General features: G+C 38.2%; 1 protein-coding gene across 4 annotated transcripts in view; it reads right to left on the bottom strand.

The window, feature by feature from the left end:
* Positions 1–3,578: 3,578 nt before the first annotated feature.
* Positions 3,579–17,563, bottom strand: part of SOCS5 (suppressor of cytokine signaling 5) — a 65,959-nt gene continuing 51,974 nt past the window's right edge. For 3 of the 4 annotated variants that reach the window (XM_047068575.1, XM_047068577.1, XM_047068574.1), the window contains exon 2: positions 3,579–7,877. In XM_047068575.1, coding sequence (XP_046924531.1) covers positions 6,255–7,865 — 1,611 coding nt within the window. In that variant the 5' untranslated portion in view covers positions 7,866–7,877 and the 3' untranslated portion in view covers positions 3,579–6,254. Of the gene's footprint in view, positions 7,878–11,106; positions 11,375–17,563 lie in introns of those variants that run through there. The other variant, XM_047068578.1, reaches the window with a different exon arrangement.

Below are 17,563 nucleotides of genomic sequence, written 5' to 3'. Positions count from 1 at the left end.
GGCACATTCAAATGCCACAAACAACAGGTTCTTCTCGCTCAATTCTGCCCTTCATTAGTTGCTAGTCATCACCGCACTTCCAGACCTGGCTTCCCCACCACCATCTGCTAAGTCCAATTATTAGACAGTCTTGTGATAAAACAGACCTAAGACACCAAATCATCCCGCCTCCACTTGGATCATTTCTGTTTTTCCTTGTCAAGCATGTAAGCACGTTTTTTAAAATTACTTTTTGCTTCGTCTATTTCCATATATTGTCATCATTAGACATTTATGTATTTGTCTGTGTCCCCACTAGTTTAGAAGTTCCATGTGGTAAGGGTTCTCCTACTGAAATTTTATTTGAAGAAACCATCAGTGACTGGGCCTTTGCAATGTCAGTTACTCTAACCCACTGACTGATCTGCCTCAAGAGTTGGAAGGGATTGAAGATGTAAAGCCCCCGCTGTTTCAAATAAGGGGTAGAATCTGTATACCATTCTCAAAATAATTCAAGGACTACAACCGTCTTCCTCTTTCTATATCTTATCACCTATCTGTATCCGTATCTTATAAACTTTCAAACCTTTCACTGTAAAGTCTCATGAAAAAATAGTGGAAGGATAATTAATAAATGTTGACAGCAGTTACCTCTTGGAAGATTACAAAAATGGGAGTTAGGAGAGGCAGGCTTGGGGCTGGTGATGGGAAATGATAGAGAAAATGACAACATGGACTGATTTTAAATTTGGGGGGCACATATTCTTTATAATCTTCAGTCCTTCCTAAATATTGCATAATGAACTGGCATTTCTCACATAAAAAAATCCATACTAAAAAAGATACACAGGGGCCACCTGAGTGGCTCAGTCAGTTGGGCATCTGACTTCGGCCCAGGTCATCATCCACGCTTTGTGGGTTGGAGCCCCGTGTCAGGCTCCGTGCCGACAGCTCAGAGCCTGGAGCCTGCTTGGGATTCTGTGTCTCCCTCTCTCTGCCTCCCACCCCCTACTGTCTCTTCAAAATTAGCATTAAAAAAATTATTAAAAAAAAAGATACACAAAGCTAATTTGACATAGGAAGCATGACAACCCAACTTGATATGGATAAAACTTTAGAGTGCAAGATTTAGGATTCCAGTAAGTAAAAACTTTTTCAAAAGTGAAATCCTCCACCTCTACCAAATCCTTCAGATTTTCAAAGAATCTAATGATATAGAATCTTGAATTGACAAACTAAGATAAATGTTGCCATAATTACCCTCCCCAAAGAAATACTTAGTCCCATGCAAAATTCCTACCTGTTGCCATCCTGTCCAATGGTCTGAAATACTATCCATAAGGGGACTCCCCTATTTCTTCCCCTAATTCTATGTTCATATATACAACTGCCTGCTCAATGTCTCTGTTGGGGTAACTAATAGAAATCTCAAAACTCAACATATCCAAGGGAGAATTCAATTTACACCCTCCATTTTGCTCCTCCACTGGTTTTCTGAAATCTCAACTAATGGCATCACCGCCTTTGCTCAAAATCAATCATTTTTGGGGGCGCCTGGGTGGCTCAGTCGGTTGAGCGTCCGACTTCGGCTCAGGTCATGATCTCACAGTTCGTGGGTTCGAGCCCCACATCAGGCTCTGTGCTGACAGCTCAGAGCCTGGAGCCTGTTTCAGATTCTGTGTCTCCCTCTCTCTCTGCCCCTCCCCTGTTCGTGCTCTGTCTCTGTTTCAAGAATAAACATTAGAAAAATTAAAAAAAAAAACTTAAAATAAAAAATCAGTCATTTTTTATTTCTTTCTTCCTCCCATATGATCCATTACCAGATTATCAGCTTTACCACCAAAAGAGACATCCTCAATCTGACCTCTCCCTATACCACCCCAGTCCAGGCTTTCACCATCTCTCACCTAGATGACTTCAATGGTCTCCTTTATTTTACCCCACTATAGGCTGTTCTCAATCTACTAGAGAAATAGAAAGCAGACCACGTCACTCTGTTGCTTAAAACCCTCCAATGGCTTACCATCACATTCAGAAAATATAAATTCCTTTCAATGCGCTCACAGTCTGAAGCAGTCCAGCCCTTGCCAATCTTTATCACCTGCCATTCCCCACCACACTCACTGGACTCTGGTCTTATAGCCATTCTCTTTCTCATCATATAAGCTCATTCCTGCTTCCAGATTTTTAGTTTCATTGTTTCTTTCATCAAAATGCTCTCTTCTTTGATCTCGGTTATTTTCTTTTTGTCATCCAAGGTCACCATTTCCCAGTGATCCTACAGATTTGTCTTGTACCCCAATGTATAACAATCACCTAAAATGGTGACTGGCACATGAGTCTTCAATAAATAATTGTTGAATGACTGGCTGAAAAGAATCTAAATATTCAATCAAGCCTCCTGGGCATAAAAACAGTTGTTCCAACTGATCCATACTTTGCAACAGCAACTCCTCCATTCCACCCCCAACTTCAAAACAACAACAAAACACAACAACCAAGCACTTTCCACAAAAATGCCAACCCCAAATCTCCTCAGAACATACCACATTTTAGAAGTCTATGTTCGGTATCAGCTGTTGCAAAAATAGGAAACAAAACCTGAGCCTCATAGATATACACTGTTTATGCATACACACACCATGCAGTATTGTCCCCTTAGGAGACTTTTTTTCACCTTTAAGCCAGCCCTTGGTGTGCATTCTTATTTAATTTCATCTAGGTAAAGTGCATGTGTTGGGCTACAGAAACAGTGGAGAAACTGGTGTGAGCTTCCCTGTGTTAACACACTCCCAGAGATGGACACAGGCCCTGCCTCTTTCCTAGGGGAGTGCTGACTCACTCACAGCCTCTGGGCCTCTACCAAAAAGCAACTTTATAGCTTTCTTTGCTACAAAAATAAAAGATCTAAGACCAGTCTCAATAATAAGTTACCAAACTAGTGTTTAGTGCCAGGGAGCAAAGGAAGCTTGGGATAAAAATGAATAGCAACCAGATCAAAACATCAAGTAAAAAGGTTCATAAACTCTGAATTTTGTCAAAGTGAAGCACAGAATTCAAGTTTCAATTTTTATGGCTCAAGCCATTATAAATCTTATATAAACATTCCAATGGACCATAAGAACACAGAACAGTTTGTGGAGTAGGATTATTTGGGCTCAATTTTTGTTGAAGAAATATAAATTTAATAATGACTCTTAATAACTGTATTTAAACCAAGCTGTTCCTTTTTCAAAAATTTTTTACTGTGTTTAGCCAGAAAATAACTGATGCATGCTTTCTTGTTGTAAGGGGACTGTATTACAAATAAGACTGTATCAGCAAGACTAAACTTTAGGTGTGGATAATCAAATTTGAATGGTACAAGGATAGTATGTGTGTATATATATATATATATATATATATATATATATACACAAGAATAAGGCCTCTAAATGATGTTAAATCAGATGGCAATATTATTGTTTAAAGTAATATTAACATCATAAATGTATATACGTATGTGTATACATCCATGTGTGTATGTGTGTATATGTATATGCATACACAGAGAGAATGAATGAATGAATGAATGAGAATGGATAGGAATCAGACCAACCTTTCCTTGGGTTAATTACTTTACTATGAAGATGTGTCCAAACTTCTAAAGAATTTCCTGGTTTGTATTAAAATGCACTTCAAAAAGACCATGAAAACAAAAATTTAGTTGACAGGCTACAGTGAGATTCAGAAAAAGACACAGTGAATATAGACTAAGGTGCAATTTCATGCTGGTGATTTTTCTTTTTTAAAATGTAAGCCACTAATTTTTTAAGAAAAAAATTTTAAACCAAAGGTTGCATATTAATATTACACACAAACTGGAACATGTGACTTTTAGCACAGTGTATACATGCTCACATAAAACTCAAATATTTACACATTTAAAACAATTTCCATTTAACATATGAAAGTTCTGAAATACATAAAAGCATTAATATTTTCTATAAAACTACAATTAGAACATCAATTTGCTACAAGCATATAAAACATCAAGTGTTTTCTTGGAGTTTCAAGTTTCCTCTTTAAAACAGGATCTTGCTTGCATATATAATCTTTCTCCAATAATCAGTAAGGACTTTTTTCTTTTCCAAGAGATTACTTTCCAGATACATTATAAGCTCAAGAAAACGGACCCAACAGTTATGCAATATAATTATGTCGTAACAACTTAATTGCACATAATGCTTTAAAGTAGGTTTGGATGACGTTCTCGAACACTTTGGTATATGTTCTTCAGGGACTTCTATTAGAAATAACAGGAATTATAAGTCCCCTCAATCCCCATTTTGCTTTAAAAATGGACAAGTCTTTGGTTAAAGTTCTACATTTTGGGCATTTATGACTAATAAAAATGGTCCCCAAACCAATAAATGGCACTGATATATTCTTAGTTCACAAGACTTCATTTAACTTGTTTCTGATAAAGTGGGAGACTAAAGATCTTCATTTATTATAACTGTCATTGATAGCTTCAATCTTTCATTTATAAGCAGAGAAATCAATAGGTTAGTCAATATTTCTCTGTTCATTTTGTGTTATAATCTAAACTGTACAGTAATGTGCAGTAACTATAGATACTGCTCCACAGTGTATGTGATTATGATTGGAAAGATGAATAGCATTAAATTTAGAATCTGCTTACTCAGAATAAGTCAATATTAGACTGTACAGTAATTCTGCATTAACTACAGTAGGTTGTCAGGTAATGCTTGTTTAAAAACCCCAATACCATTGCATTTATAAGAGAAATTGTTGCAAATGTATAAAACAGCAGATATACAAGGAGAACACCAAACGTACTTTATTAGCACAAAAAAGCAGCCATAACAAGGCACAGCAAGCAGAAACGTACATTAGCAGTCAAAGGGTTAGTGTTGCATACAAATATAGCTTTTCTTTTTTTGTAGCCTTGGCAATAGCCATCAGGATGTAAAAGAACTTTCTGTAGCAGCAGGTAAGGAAACCAAGGAGCACTCACCAGTGGTACAGAGCACATGAACAAAAAGACACAAGAATGGATTCGACTAGTGCAAAATGTCTAGGACAGAACTGTAAATTCAGTTCGTTACTAAGAAGCAAACACTAGAACTTGGTATTACTTCCAAAATAGCTCACTCAAGTAGTATTGCATACTATTCTAAGTGACAAAAAGGTGCTAAGTAAAGTTATTTACAGATACAATGGTTGTACAGTACCTTTTAAATCTGCAATGTAGGTTTCAGATTTTCCATTAGAAATTAACTGCACTGAAATTCTATAAATTGTACTTAAGCAATTCAGCTACGAGAGTTTACAACAAAGATATAAATACTGCCATCCAAACTGTTCATTACAGTTTAACAATAATGTCAACATCAGCAACCACTGTAGCTACTGTTATCTGACTTGGTTGGGCATCTTCTAGTCTCATTTCCTTCATGGTTCACAAACTCATCATGGGCACAGAAAGATCCAACTTTAATGAATGATTAGAATGCGTGTATTCACTTAAACAAAAATCACACACAGGACTACACTGCAGCTATTCCCAATGTGTTTTAAGTTAAAGCACTCATTTAAAAAAAAATACCTAAGGCCTTTAAATAAAATTCTACTACCAACTTTGTAAGCCTGAAATTTTAAGAACTATTTAGAAAACCTGGTTTATTTAACAGTACCTTTTGCAGAAGAGACAGGGGACTGACTATAAACTACATCAACACTTAAGTGAACTGCACTATGCCCTTGTGGCCAGAAAATTGCATTTTTTTTTCTCAAAGGAAGGCAGTCTTTATTTTTTGGACTTCCAAAGCTTGATTTATAGTAACTACAAACATCACTACTTTTGGAAGGTTATAGAAAAATTCTTAGAAAAAATAACAATTTCAAACATTAGTTACACTGTTGAAATACTCATCCAATATTAATAATTTGTTCTTCAGTAAGAAATAGAATTCTTCATAGCAAATGCCCCAGAGTTGCCTCACTCAATTACTACAGTCATTAAAAACCAAACCGTTAGCTCAATCGACAAAGTGTTTTTGTAGCCTCACTGAACACCTGTAGCTGTCTTCTGTTGTCTCAACAGGCACCACGTTTACCTGACTAACAGCAGACTGCATCTGACAGATACTAACACTAAGCCTACATACTGTACTGAAAAAACCTAACACTGATATGTGTGCTTGCTATAGGTGTACTGTCTGATGCACATAAAAGCAGATCTAGTTAATGCCCTTTGGGGGCAGGAGAGTTTACTTTGCCTTGACTGGTTCTCGTTCTAACCAGCGAACTCTAACTTTTTGCTTATAATGATACTCTTTCAAAAAATCCTGCAACATTGACGGTAAAGGGAGCCCATCAATTCCATCATATGTAGTGCATCTACAGATTACTGCACGGCAGATATACTGCAGGCTAAAAGGGAAAGTCCTGTTTAGTGAGATAGTAAGCAATGGTTCAAAAAACATGCAAGAACTGGGATCTTTATAATGTTCTAAGAGTCCTGTTACAGTGGAGGAGTGAAATACACATGGGTCATGGGCATCAAAACTAAAGTTGTGGTTCCACTGTTCAATCCGGGCGTGCAGGGACCTGTTGTAGCGCCGGAAGCTCACGGAGAAGAGGTAGTCCTCTTGCGCAGAGTCCCTGAGCAAGAATGTGCCTTCAGGTTTTCCTTCAAGGAGGGCTTCTGCTTCGTAACGGTCCATCACTCCCCAGTAACAGGGATTCCCTGTAATCTGAAGCAAATCAGGCACGAGGCAGTGTATGTAATCAATCTGTGTATGGACTTTCCAAGCTCCCTGTCTGCTAACGTGGGCATGGCTATCTCCAGACACCTGACGTTGCTTCTGCCTCCGAGACTGTAGACACAGGGTAGTAGTGTCCTCTTCTGAGTCACAATTAACTTGTGGAATTGCAGTATTGTCCCCACTTACTTCGGTCATTCCAGGAGCTAACTTTGGTCCCAGTTTATATAACGGATTAACCTGTGCGGTGGCTTCAAATGTATGTATTTGTGCGTTAGGAGGAGGGTCAACCCCCTCTTCAATACTAAGCCGTCTTCTCTCTCGAAGTCTATCTTCTTCATCTTCTGTAGAAACCAAGGATGGATCAAATGTATCAAAAAATGTTGAGTGTGGGCTCACAGGAGCTGTATGCTGTTTAATCAAATGCCATTTTTGGGCTAAATCTGAGCCGGCAGGAAAAGGGCATTTCTCAAGCATTAATTCAGAAAGGTGTATTTTTCTTTTATTAGAGAAGAGGGGTTTTGACTGCTTGCTGTAAGTTCGCATGGGAAAACACAAGCCCACCGTATCCTGCAACCTCTGTCTCAGAGAGCGACTTCCCACAGTTCTGCTGGACATGCCATCCATATCGTGCACCGAGCTTACGCCATACCGCCTCTCTCTCCTTTGAAGTCCGCTTCGAGTTCTACCAAACTTTTTATCAGTATCCAATGAACTCTGTGTCTTTGTAGAACAGGAATGTTTTTTCTTCCCACCCCATGGGGCATGCCGAGAGTAGGAATCTCTTCTTGCCAGTCTTGTTCCTGGGGTGACACATGAATCATTATCCTTTTCAATGCTTATTTCAACAATCTGAGGAATTTCAGTGGCACAGTTAGGGTTTCTCCTTGAAGAATTCTTTGAAGGGCTTAATCCCAGTTGTAAGGCAACATTTTCTCTTAAGGGACTGCTTTGTTGCTGAGGAGCTGAGTCTCCTATACTGATGTTTCTCTCTTTAACAGACAGATATCTGTTGGAGTTCATGTCCACATTTTCACTACGGCTCCCTCCCTCATGACCGAAGAGATTTTGACACCTGTATTTGAAGTTATTCCACATCTTCCCCACTTTATCCATTGATTATAAGATCTAAAGACAAAATAGGAAGAGAGAACACTAAGTTAGGTGGTATGTGCGAACAAAACAGGCAGTTCCCATACACCCCCCCCCCACCCCGCCCTTATCGTTGGAAATTTCAGTGATGCGGGTCAGGAATCTGCCCTCCCTTGCCCTGCTAAAGTGGTGAGGCAAACAATGCTGGTAGTGGTAAGGTCTCTGGCCCTTTCATGGCACTCACAGCACCACTAGTCAAGCTAGTCCTCACTCGCCATTTCCTTTCAGACAGAATACTCAGATCTCATGGGAAAGGAAACAAACCCTCTCAATTAAACTCTGGTTTCTTTTTCCCACGCATCAACCTAATGTCATTATGACACCGACTTTGGTCTCCTTACTACAACTAATTCAGGCACTGGCTCAAGTACTACAAAGGGAAGATATGTTCTGTATTGTTGAAACATATCTGTATTCAACTACTCTGAAGTTGAAATCAGGACATTTGTGTAACACATTAAAATTAGTTCAAAAATCTTTAAGTACTAATCTTCCTGACTTCACTTACCAACTGCTATATTCCACTCATCTGGCAACCTACAGCTTACAGATAAACCACTTGTAAAAATTCAGTATCCTCCCTTCCTATTCTGCAATGTATTGAATTTTATCCACAATCTTGAAGAAGCAGTTTGAGTAGAAAAGAAAGTAGGAGGAAAGAAAGAGAATATTTGGATTTAAAAGGAAAGGTGTCTTTCAGCTTCCCAATTCTTAATCCTGGAAAAGCCTGGAGATAACAGAGTAATAGAAAAAGCTATGATACCGCAGTAATTAACAAAACAAATAAAAAAATATGCAATTTGGCTTATTTTTGTTCCTTTAAAAAAAATCAAAAGCAGATTATCACACTTTACAAATTATTTTACGACTCTAACACTGACAGTCACACTGTCTCCTTCAATAACCTAAAAGTCAACATTAGAAGAAATGGAAAAATGTAAATTTAAAATCAAGTGGTTTTGTCACCAAAGGATAGCAGAAACTTTTTTTTTTAAAAGTTCTTTCTATTTTCTATTTCTATTTCTATTTCTTTCTATTTTCTTTCTATTTTCTATTTTCTATTTAAAAGTTCTATTCTTTCTATTTTAATGAGTATGGTACTTTTTTCCCCAGAATTTTGTTTTGTTCATGTTTATTATCTCATTATGTTTTACTCTTCATAGTTTACAATCCTGCCGGAATGTTTTTCTTACAGTGGTGACAGGCATTAGAGCTGACCTTTCTACAACTGTGCCTAATGCTCTTTGTGATAAATAGCTGGATTTTCAAGACATTGACTAGGGCTAAGACAACAATAAAAAATAAACTTTATATAGCTTCATTCTAGTTTCTTACAGAAAGGGCTCTTGGACTAATAATGATGCCAACATAGAGAATTTATGCCTATGAAATCATAAAATACACTTTCAGATTAGATTATTCTTTATTATAAGCATACTGTTAGGTATATAGCAGTTAATATACAGAGGGGCAATAGGTGAAAAGTCCATGATCACAGCAATTCCTGGTCTCCTCTTATGTGACCTGTTTTTATTTTGTGAGAAGTTGTGGTTTCTTCTTTTTATCCTTAGCCTGGGCCTTTTTTACATTCATCGTGTCCTTTCCATGTCCTTCCCACTGCCCCCGTCCCTCCCTCCTAAAAGTCCTTTTGTTAGACAACAGACCTCTTAGATTCATCTTCTGATTATATATATTTTCTTTTCAACATTGCATTTCTTTTTCTTTTCTACCGTCTGGAAGATTTCTTTGGTGTATCACTTTGCAACACTTCTACTGCAGTTAGAATGTTTCCTATCACAGCTTTAATTTCCAAGACCGTTTTTCTTATTCTCTGAATGTTCTTTTTAATAACATTCTATTCTAGCCTCTTGGATGAATATTTCATTTCTCAGAGGATACAAATTTTTCAAATGTTTTCTTCTTTTTTTTAACACTTTAAATGTTTTTATCTGTTTCTTTCTTTTTTCTCCTTAAATCTTTAGGTCTCTGTTTTTTATTTTGGAGGCTTTCCACAAGTGTCTGATGAGTCCCAGCCGTCCATCACAGATGATGCGGCCACTAACACGCTGATCAGAAGCTCTGTCTACGTGATGGTGCAGGAGGTTGGGTTGGGTACTTGTAAAATGACTGGCTTTCCCTACAAGGTGAGGAGGCAATGAGTTGGTTTTTTATTATGAAATCCACAAATGCCAGGATCTGTAAGTCTTGTCTCCTGGCTGCTTACCCTGGAGAGAAATACTCCAATTTCCTCTCTGGGACATGTCCACCTGACTGCCATGTTCTGAGAACAGGGCAAGGAGAATAGTAGGGTTTTAACCACAATATTCAGACTTTTGCTTAGTCCTTATTTTTAAAAAGGTGTTCTTATTTTCAAAAGATACTCCACTTCAGTCCTGACTGGACCTCTTAGATTAAATTTCTCCAAACTCTAACCTCTAGTTTTACCCTGGTAAAAAAGAGCAGTAGTCTCCTGACTGCTAAGGGTAAAGGAGGGCATGTGTGAATCTGAAACATACAGACTTTCCAACACTCCTATGTTCAGCTTCATATTTCACCCTTACCTTCTGAGCTAACTGGTTCCTCTAATTTCTGAGCCAACACTATAGATTGCTTTGCTTATTTTTAATATCTTTGTTTGCAGCCATTTATATCTGTTTTCTCCATTCTGTTAATTCCTAGTTACCTGCTTCTACTGAAAACCAGTTGATCAATCAGGCTTATTATTACTTCAGTCTCTCATTTGCTTTCTTATGGGTTTATGCCTTATGCCTTCTTTTTAAATTATTATTTGAAAGAGAGAGCACACACACCAGCACGCAGGGGTGAGGCAGAGAGAGGGAGAGAGAGAATCTTCTCTCAACATGGGGCTCGATCCCACGACCCTGGGATCATGATCTGAGTCTAAACCAAGAGTCGGACGCTCAACTAACTGAGCTACCCAGGTGCCCCCCTTATACCTTTTTTATTCCTTTAATTTTAGCGAGGTTCCAGGAGTGAGTAAAGTTAACATGCCAATGTTCAACCTGACATATTTAACTGGAAAGCCCTCTTTTCACTGTTACAGAGAGTGAATAGTACACCACACAGAAAACCTCCTACCCAGATTAGTGATTCTTTCCAAATGGATAAAACAGCAAATTTTTTTTTTTTTTCCCCCTGGGGTGAAGGATCCACACAATAAACACTGGCTGCATAATATAATCACCCGGAAAGCTCTTTACACTACATGATACACAGGCCACCTCCCGAGAGATTGTGATTCAATTGGTCTGGAGATGGGCCTGGACACTGCTGTTTTTTAGAAGCTCCTGGGTGATCCTAGAGTCGAGCCGGAAAACCACTGACCTACTCCAGCCATGGGCTCCAATGGTAGCTCTGAAAGACATAAGTAGGAGGACACTGCTCTGTAGCGGCTGGAGGGATGGGAGCAGAACTAAGTACACCACCCACCACAATCTCATCACTGGTTCTCTTCGTTTCATTTTTGCCATGTACACAAGAGGCCTATGGAATCTTAGGAAAGACTATCTACAGTAGTGCCTCTTAAACTACCCAGAATGAAGAGGCAGTTTCTTTTTAATTTCACAAATAGATTCTTTTGTAAGACATTCTAAGAATACATTAGAAAAGTGAAATGTGAAAAAAGACATATGAAATACAAGTGCCAATCTTATTAGATTGAATAGACATAAAATAACTATCAAATAGCTGTAGAATATTTTAAATGCTTCTTTTTAATTCCTATACTTAACTTGTCCCAGACTGTTAACAAACAACACTGGCACCAGTTCACAGCCCTCACAGTAGCTTGTCATCTAGAGCTGTGCTGTCCAACACATGGGTTATTGAGCCCCTGAAATGTGGCTGGTGCCATATATTAAAATGATAAATAGTTTGGATATAACTAGCCAAATATATTATTAAAACTAATTTCATCTGCTTTTTACTTTTTTATGAATGAGGTTTTTTCTTTTTAAGGATAAGTGCCAGCAGCTTATTTAAAATTTTATTTTGGGGCGCCTGGGTGGCGCAGTCGGTTGAGCGTCCGACTTCAACCAGGTCACGATCTCGCGGTCCGGGAGTTCGAGCCCCGCGTCAGGCTCTGGGCTGATGGCTCAGAGCCTGGAGCCTGTTTCTGATTCTGTGTCTCCCTCTCTCTCTGCCCCTCCCCGTTCATGCTCTGTCTCTCTCTGTCCCAAAAATAAATAAACGTTTAAAAAAAAAAATTTTTATTTTAATGTTTATTTTTGAGACAGAGAGAGAGAGAAAGAGAGAGAAATCATGAGTGAAGGCAAGTCAGAAAGAGAGGGAGACAGAATCTGAAGCAGACTCCAGGTTCTGAGCTGTCAGAGCGCTGTGCTGACAGCTCAGAGCCTGACACGGGGCTTGAACTCACAAATCGTGAGATCATGGCCTAAGTTGAATGCTTAACCAACTAAGCCACCTAGGAGCCCCGAAGTTTGTTTTGTTTTGTTTTTTATGTTTATTTATTTAAAAAAAAATTTTTTTTTAACGTTTATTTATTTTTGGGACAGAGAGAGACAGAGCATGAACGGGGGAGGGGCAGAGAGAGAGGGAGACACAGAATCGGAAGCAGGCTCCAGGCTCTGAGCCATCAGCCCAGAGCCTGACGCAGGGCTCGAACTCACGGACCGTGAGATCGTGACCTGAGCTGAAGTCGGGTACTTAACCAACTGAGCCACCCAGGCGCCCCTATGTTTATTTATTTTTGAGAGAGAGAGAGAGAGAGAGACAGAGCATGAGTTGCGGAGGGGTAGAGAGAGAGGGAGACACAGAATCTGAAGCAGACTGCAGACTCTGAGCTGTTAGCACAGAGCCCGACGTGGGGCTCAACACGAACTACGAGATCATGACCTGAGCCGAAGTCAGACACTTAACTGACTGACCCACCCAGGTGCCCCTGAATGATGTTTTCAAATGTTTATTTATTTATTTTGAGAAAGAGAGAGAGTACATGTGTGTACATGCGTGGGGCTGGGGCAGAGAGAGAAAGAGCATGAGCAGGGGAGAGGCAGAGAGAGCGAGAGAGAGAACCCCAAGCAGGCTCTGCACTGTCAGCTTGGAGTCCGATGCAGGGCTTGAACCTACAAACTGTGAGATCATGACCTGAGCCAAAATCAAGATTCAGACATTTAACCAACTGAGCCACCCAGGTGCCCCTGCCTTTTACTTTTTAAATGTGCCTACTAAAAATATTAAAAATTACACATATAATCCAAATTATATTTCTGCTGGAAAGTACTGATCTGGATCAGGGTCAGCAAATGATAGCCCAAAGACCAAATCTGGCCTGTGGCCTGTTTCTGTATGGACCCTAGCTGAGAACGGTTTTTACAGTTTTAGAGGGATAAAAAAACAAAAACAAAAAATCCACAAAGAATATTTGACAGAGACCACATGTAGCCTGCAAAGCTTGAAATATTTTCTATTTGGCCTCTTACAGAGAAAGTTTACTGACCTCGGTCTAGAGTATGTCACTGTGGACATCAGAAGAGCAGTATTCAAGAAGTCCAAAAGTCTCTCTTCTCCATGTTTATAAGATAAATTCTGTAGCTATTTATTTCAGCTATACCTGAAAAATGTCCATTTTAGAAAGCAACCAAACTTAAAACCACTTATTATCTCCTTATACAGTTCTTTATACGCTGTAAAAACAAGTGGGACATGTAGAAAACATGGACTTGCCAGGTTACAGAAGGCTGTTTCTAACACTGAACCTCAGTTTCATTTTCACAGAGCATGAAATTTAGTGAATTCTCCATTCCTAATCTGGAGACTGTTGCTAGACTGCATCGTGACAAAATATTCTAATTTAAAGAAAGACTATTATGCTTCCACATCCCTTGGGGATAGAAAGTAGATTTTTCTTGACATGGGGAATGTTATGTGGGCGGCTGTAATACTGCAAAGAAAAAAATACTGATAGTGATTCACAGATGAGTCCATGTAAGAAGAATCAGGAAAGCATTTCAACTATCTTAATATTTACAATGTCAGTTTTGAGGTTCTTCTCTTTGTTTTGTTGTTAAATTTTTGGAAATGTATTTAGCTGAAACTCTTTGAGGCCTAACTTACAAGTCCATTACTTTAGGGCTTTATATAAAGTTACACAGGACTAAAAAAGTGTTGAATTTCCTATGTACTGACTCTAGATTACAAGTTCATCATCCATTATAAGCTTTCATTCACATTTTTACACCTGCATAGCTGTCCTTAAAATGATCCAAAGCAAATTCCTAAAAAGTCATTCCTTCCCCCAAGGACAATCACAATTTAAAACTGGTTTTATAACTATTGTAAGTTAAAGAGCTTTTGTTGAAAAATGATATCTAACAGGATAAGCTATAAATCAAAATTATGGAAAATCAGAGGTCAAATTCCATTACTACAAAAATTTACATATATAAAAAAAATTAAGGACTATAGTCAATGGCCCTCTTAATGTCAAGCAGTATATGTTACAAAATTTCCACAAAACAAAATAATTGAAACAGTTCCTGGGGTTCATTTCAATGGGACTTAATTCATACTTTATTAGAAATAAATTAAATTCAACAAGTTTTAAGACTACATGGCACACAATAGTGGGTAAAGAAGGGGAATATAACTCAACCCACATCCCTCCGCTATCTATCTCCCTCCTCTTAGTCTATTTAGACTACTTTAGTCATGGTAATACCTGTCCAGTGAAAAAAGTCCTTCAGTCACAGTAACAAAAATCAAGACAACAGGGACTGATTAAAGTATTTTTGTGCCAAATTCAGGTACAAGAGGAGGTTCAGGAGAAATGAGTTTTGATAGATATTTTGGTGGCACTTCAATAATTTTTAGAAAGAGATGATACAGTGTTTAATATTAAGAGTAAAACGGAAATCCAGGGATGTATGGCTGTCATAGCTGTAGTCCCGTAAAGAATCTGGGAACCATTTGGGCTTTTACAAATGTTATTTTTTAATTGTTATTTATACACTCTCTTGTGACATGGTCTGTGTTATCTAACTGGATGCCTGTTTATCTTTTATACTGGTATTTAATATCATGTTTTGTGGGTAATAAATGGTCATATAATTCAACCTTATATACTTTACACTTTTACAACACACATAATATATTAATACAGTAGACCATGTACATGTGTACTCGAAAACCGTGAGGCCCAGGGGTGCCTGGGTGGTTCAGTCAGTTAAGCGTTATGACTCTTGATTTTGGCTCAGGTCATGATCTCACGGTTCGTGAGTTCGAGCCCCACATCAGGCTTCGTGCTGACAGTGCAGAGCCTGCTTGGGATCTTTTCTCATCCTCTCTCTCTGCCCCTCCCCTGCTCACTCTCTTTCAAAATAAATAAATTAAAAAAAAATGTTTTTTAAATGTGAGGCCCAATGATCTAGTACACCCAGATACTTCTGTTCCCACCAGTTGAGTTATACTTTTACAGAGTTAGTAGTTATGTTAGCTTCCAACACTGTCCATGTTATTTATACTTATTATTGTAACAGTGTGATTTAATTGTTAATTAACCTACTGAAATGTGGAGGAATGGGGAAGACTGAGTTGAAGGACTCTGAAATAATAAAAGGGAGATACCACTGTTGAAATAGGTATAAGAAAATAGTAAAAAAAAAAATCAGAAAAAATATTGCAAAGATCTACAAGGAATTCTAAAGTCAGAATGCATGATCAGAGTCTGAATTCTTGTTCTACCTAAAAAACCCAAACTGGAAATCTTAGATGATACATATAGGATATGGTTTCTACAAGATAAGCAATATGGAATTGCAACTAGTGAACCTACTCTCAAAGAAAAGATCTTGGCCCTTAATAAAAAATCTGGCAAATGAACATGCAGTCTTATTCTTGAAATTAGAGTAAAATATTTAAGGTATGTATCCCTTCTTATGACTTCTTCCTTTATTACACTTTGTAGGCCACTGGTCCTAAGTGAATCAGATAAGAGGTCTTCCTCAATAACCATTTAATTAAAATTTATAGTAGTGCCAAGAGGGTGTAGTACAAAGCCCTAAGAGTAGAGACATGACCTAGTTTATGGTGATGGTGAGCAAAGACAACTTCTCTCTGAGGAGGTGATAGTTCAAAATTTTGTCCTGACAGATGAATCAGGACTGTTCTATAGGCAGAGGGAACAGCATTTGCAAAAGTCCAAAAGCAGGAGTGAGCATGGCCTGTGTAATGGCTAAATGAGCAGAGACTGGCAAGTGAAAGGACGAGTGTATAGGTGAGGCTGGTGAACTTTGGAATCAATGAAATGAGAATAAGACAGAATGCTAATACTGCACTGAAGACTACTGCAGCAGACAAGTAGGAGCTCAGTAGCAGACCACAAGTAGGATGGTGATGGTAAACATGAATATGAAATGTTGAGAAGTCAAATCTATAGGAGTAATGACTGATTGGAAATGAGGAATGAAAAAGAGGCAGATATCAAAAATAACTGCCAAGTTTCTGGCTTGGGGAATTGGGAGTATAGAGATGCCATGACAGAAACAGGAAACACAACAGACAGAACAGTTTGGTAACTGAGGGTTGGAGAGAGTAATAACTTTAAGTTAGGAAATGCTATAGTTGAGACAGTTATTGAGATATCCAAGTGAAGCTTCATTGGTCCATAAATGTACGTTCATATAATGCATTACTATACGTATAGCAGGCATGATAAACTACGGTTGTTTGCATCTATATGTGAATCTCAAAAACATAATGCTTAGAGAAAGAAAGGATATAGATGATACCTACATGATGAATCAATTTACCTTTTAAACAGGCAAACCCCAAAATATATTGTTTAGGCATACCTAGATATATAATAAAAATGTAAAAACCAGGGAAATGGCTCCCTATTGAGGGGAAGGATACAGAATTAGAAAGAGGCACTTAGGGAGCTAACATGGTTGGGGGGTGCTGGTTGGCTTAGGCAGTAAAGCATGCAAATCTTGATTTCAGGATTGTGAGCTCAAAACTCCACATTGGGCATGGAGACTACTTTACATAATTAACGAACATGGGGCACCTGGGTGGCTCAGTTGGTTAAGCATCCGACTTCAGCTCAGGTCACGATCTCGCAATTTGTGAGTTCCAGTCCCATGTTGGACTCTGTGCTGACAGCTCAGAGCCTGAAGCCTGCTTCAGATCCTGTGTCTCCCTCTCTCTATGCCCCTCCCCTGCTTGTGCTCTGTCTCTCTCTCGCAAAAATAAACATTACAAAATTTAAAAAGAAAACAAACAGATAAATAAATAAAACACTGGTAATTTCTATTTCTTAGACTGGGTGATGAGTACATGGTTTTATTTATTAACTGTTCTTCAGATTGCACTTACATTTTATTCACTCTTTCCTGTGCATGATACATTGTATAACAGGAAAATTTTTAAATTATACAGGCCACATTTTGGCCACAATGGGAATTAATAACCAGATATTAAACAAACAAAAAAAACCACTAGGAAAATATAACTCTTAAGTAAAAGAGGAATCCAAAACTGAAAATTATAGACCATTAAGAAAACAACATATTCATATATTAGAGATTTTTTTGTGCATGGAAATTTGGGGATATTTATCAAAATGCTCTTACTTTTAATTTGGAAATTATAGATTTTAAACTAGATGGTTACCCTAAAGCAGG

The sequence above is a fragment of the Lynx rufus genome, unplaced genomic scaffold, assembly GCF_022079265.1.
Source record: "Lynx rufus isolate CCGP_SWC_20201006 ecotype Redwood Valley unplaced genomic scaffold, mLynRuf1.p SCAF_8, whole genome shotgun sequence".
Taxonomy (NCBI): Eukaryota; Metazoa; Chordata; class Mammalia; order Carnivora; family Felidae; genus Lynx; species Lynx rufus.
The sequence above is the reverse complement of the archived record's forward strand: the minus strand, read 5'-3'. Positions and strand labels throughout refer to the sequence as shown.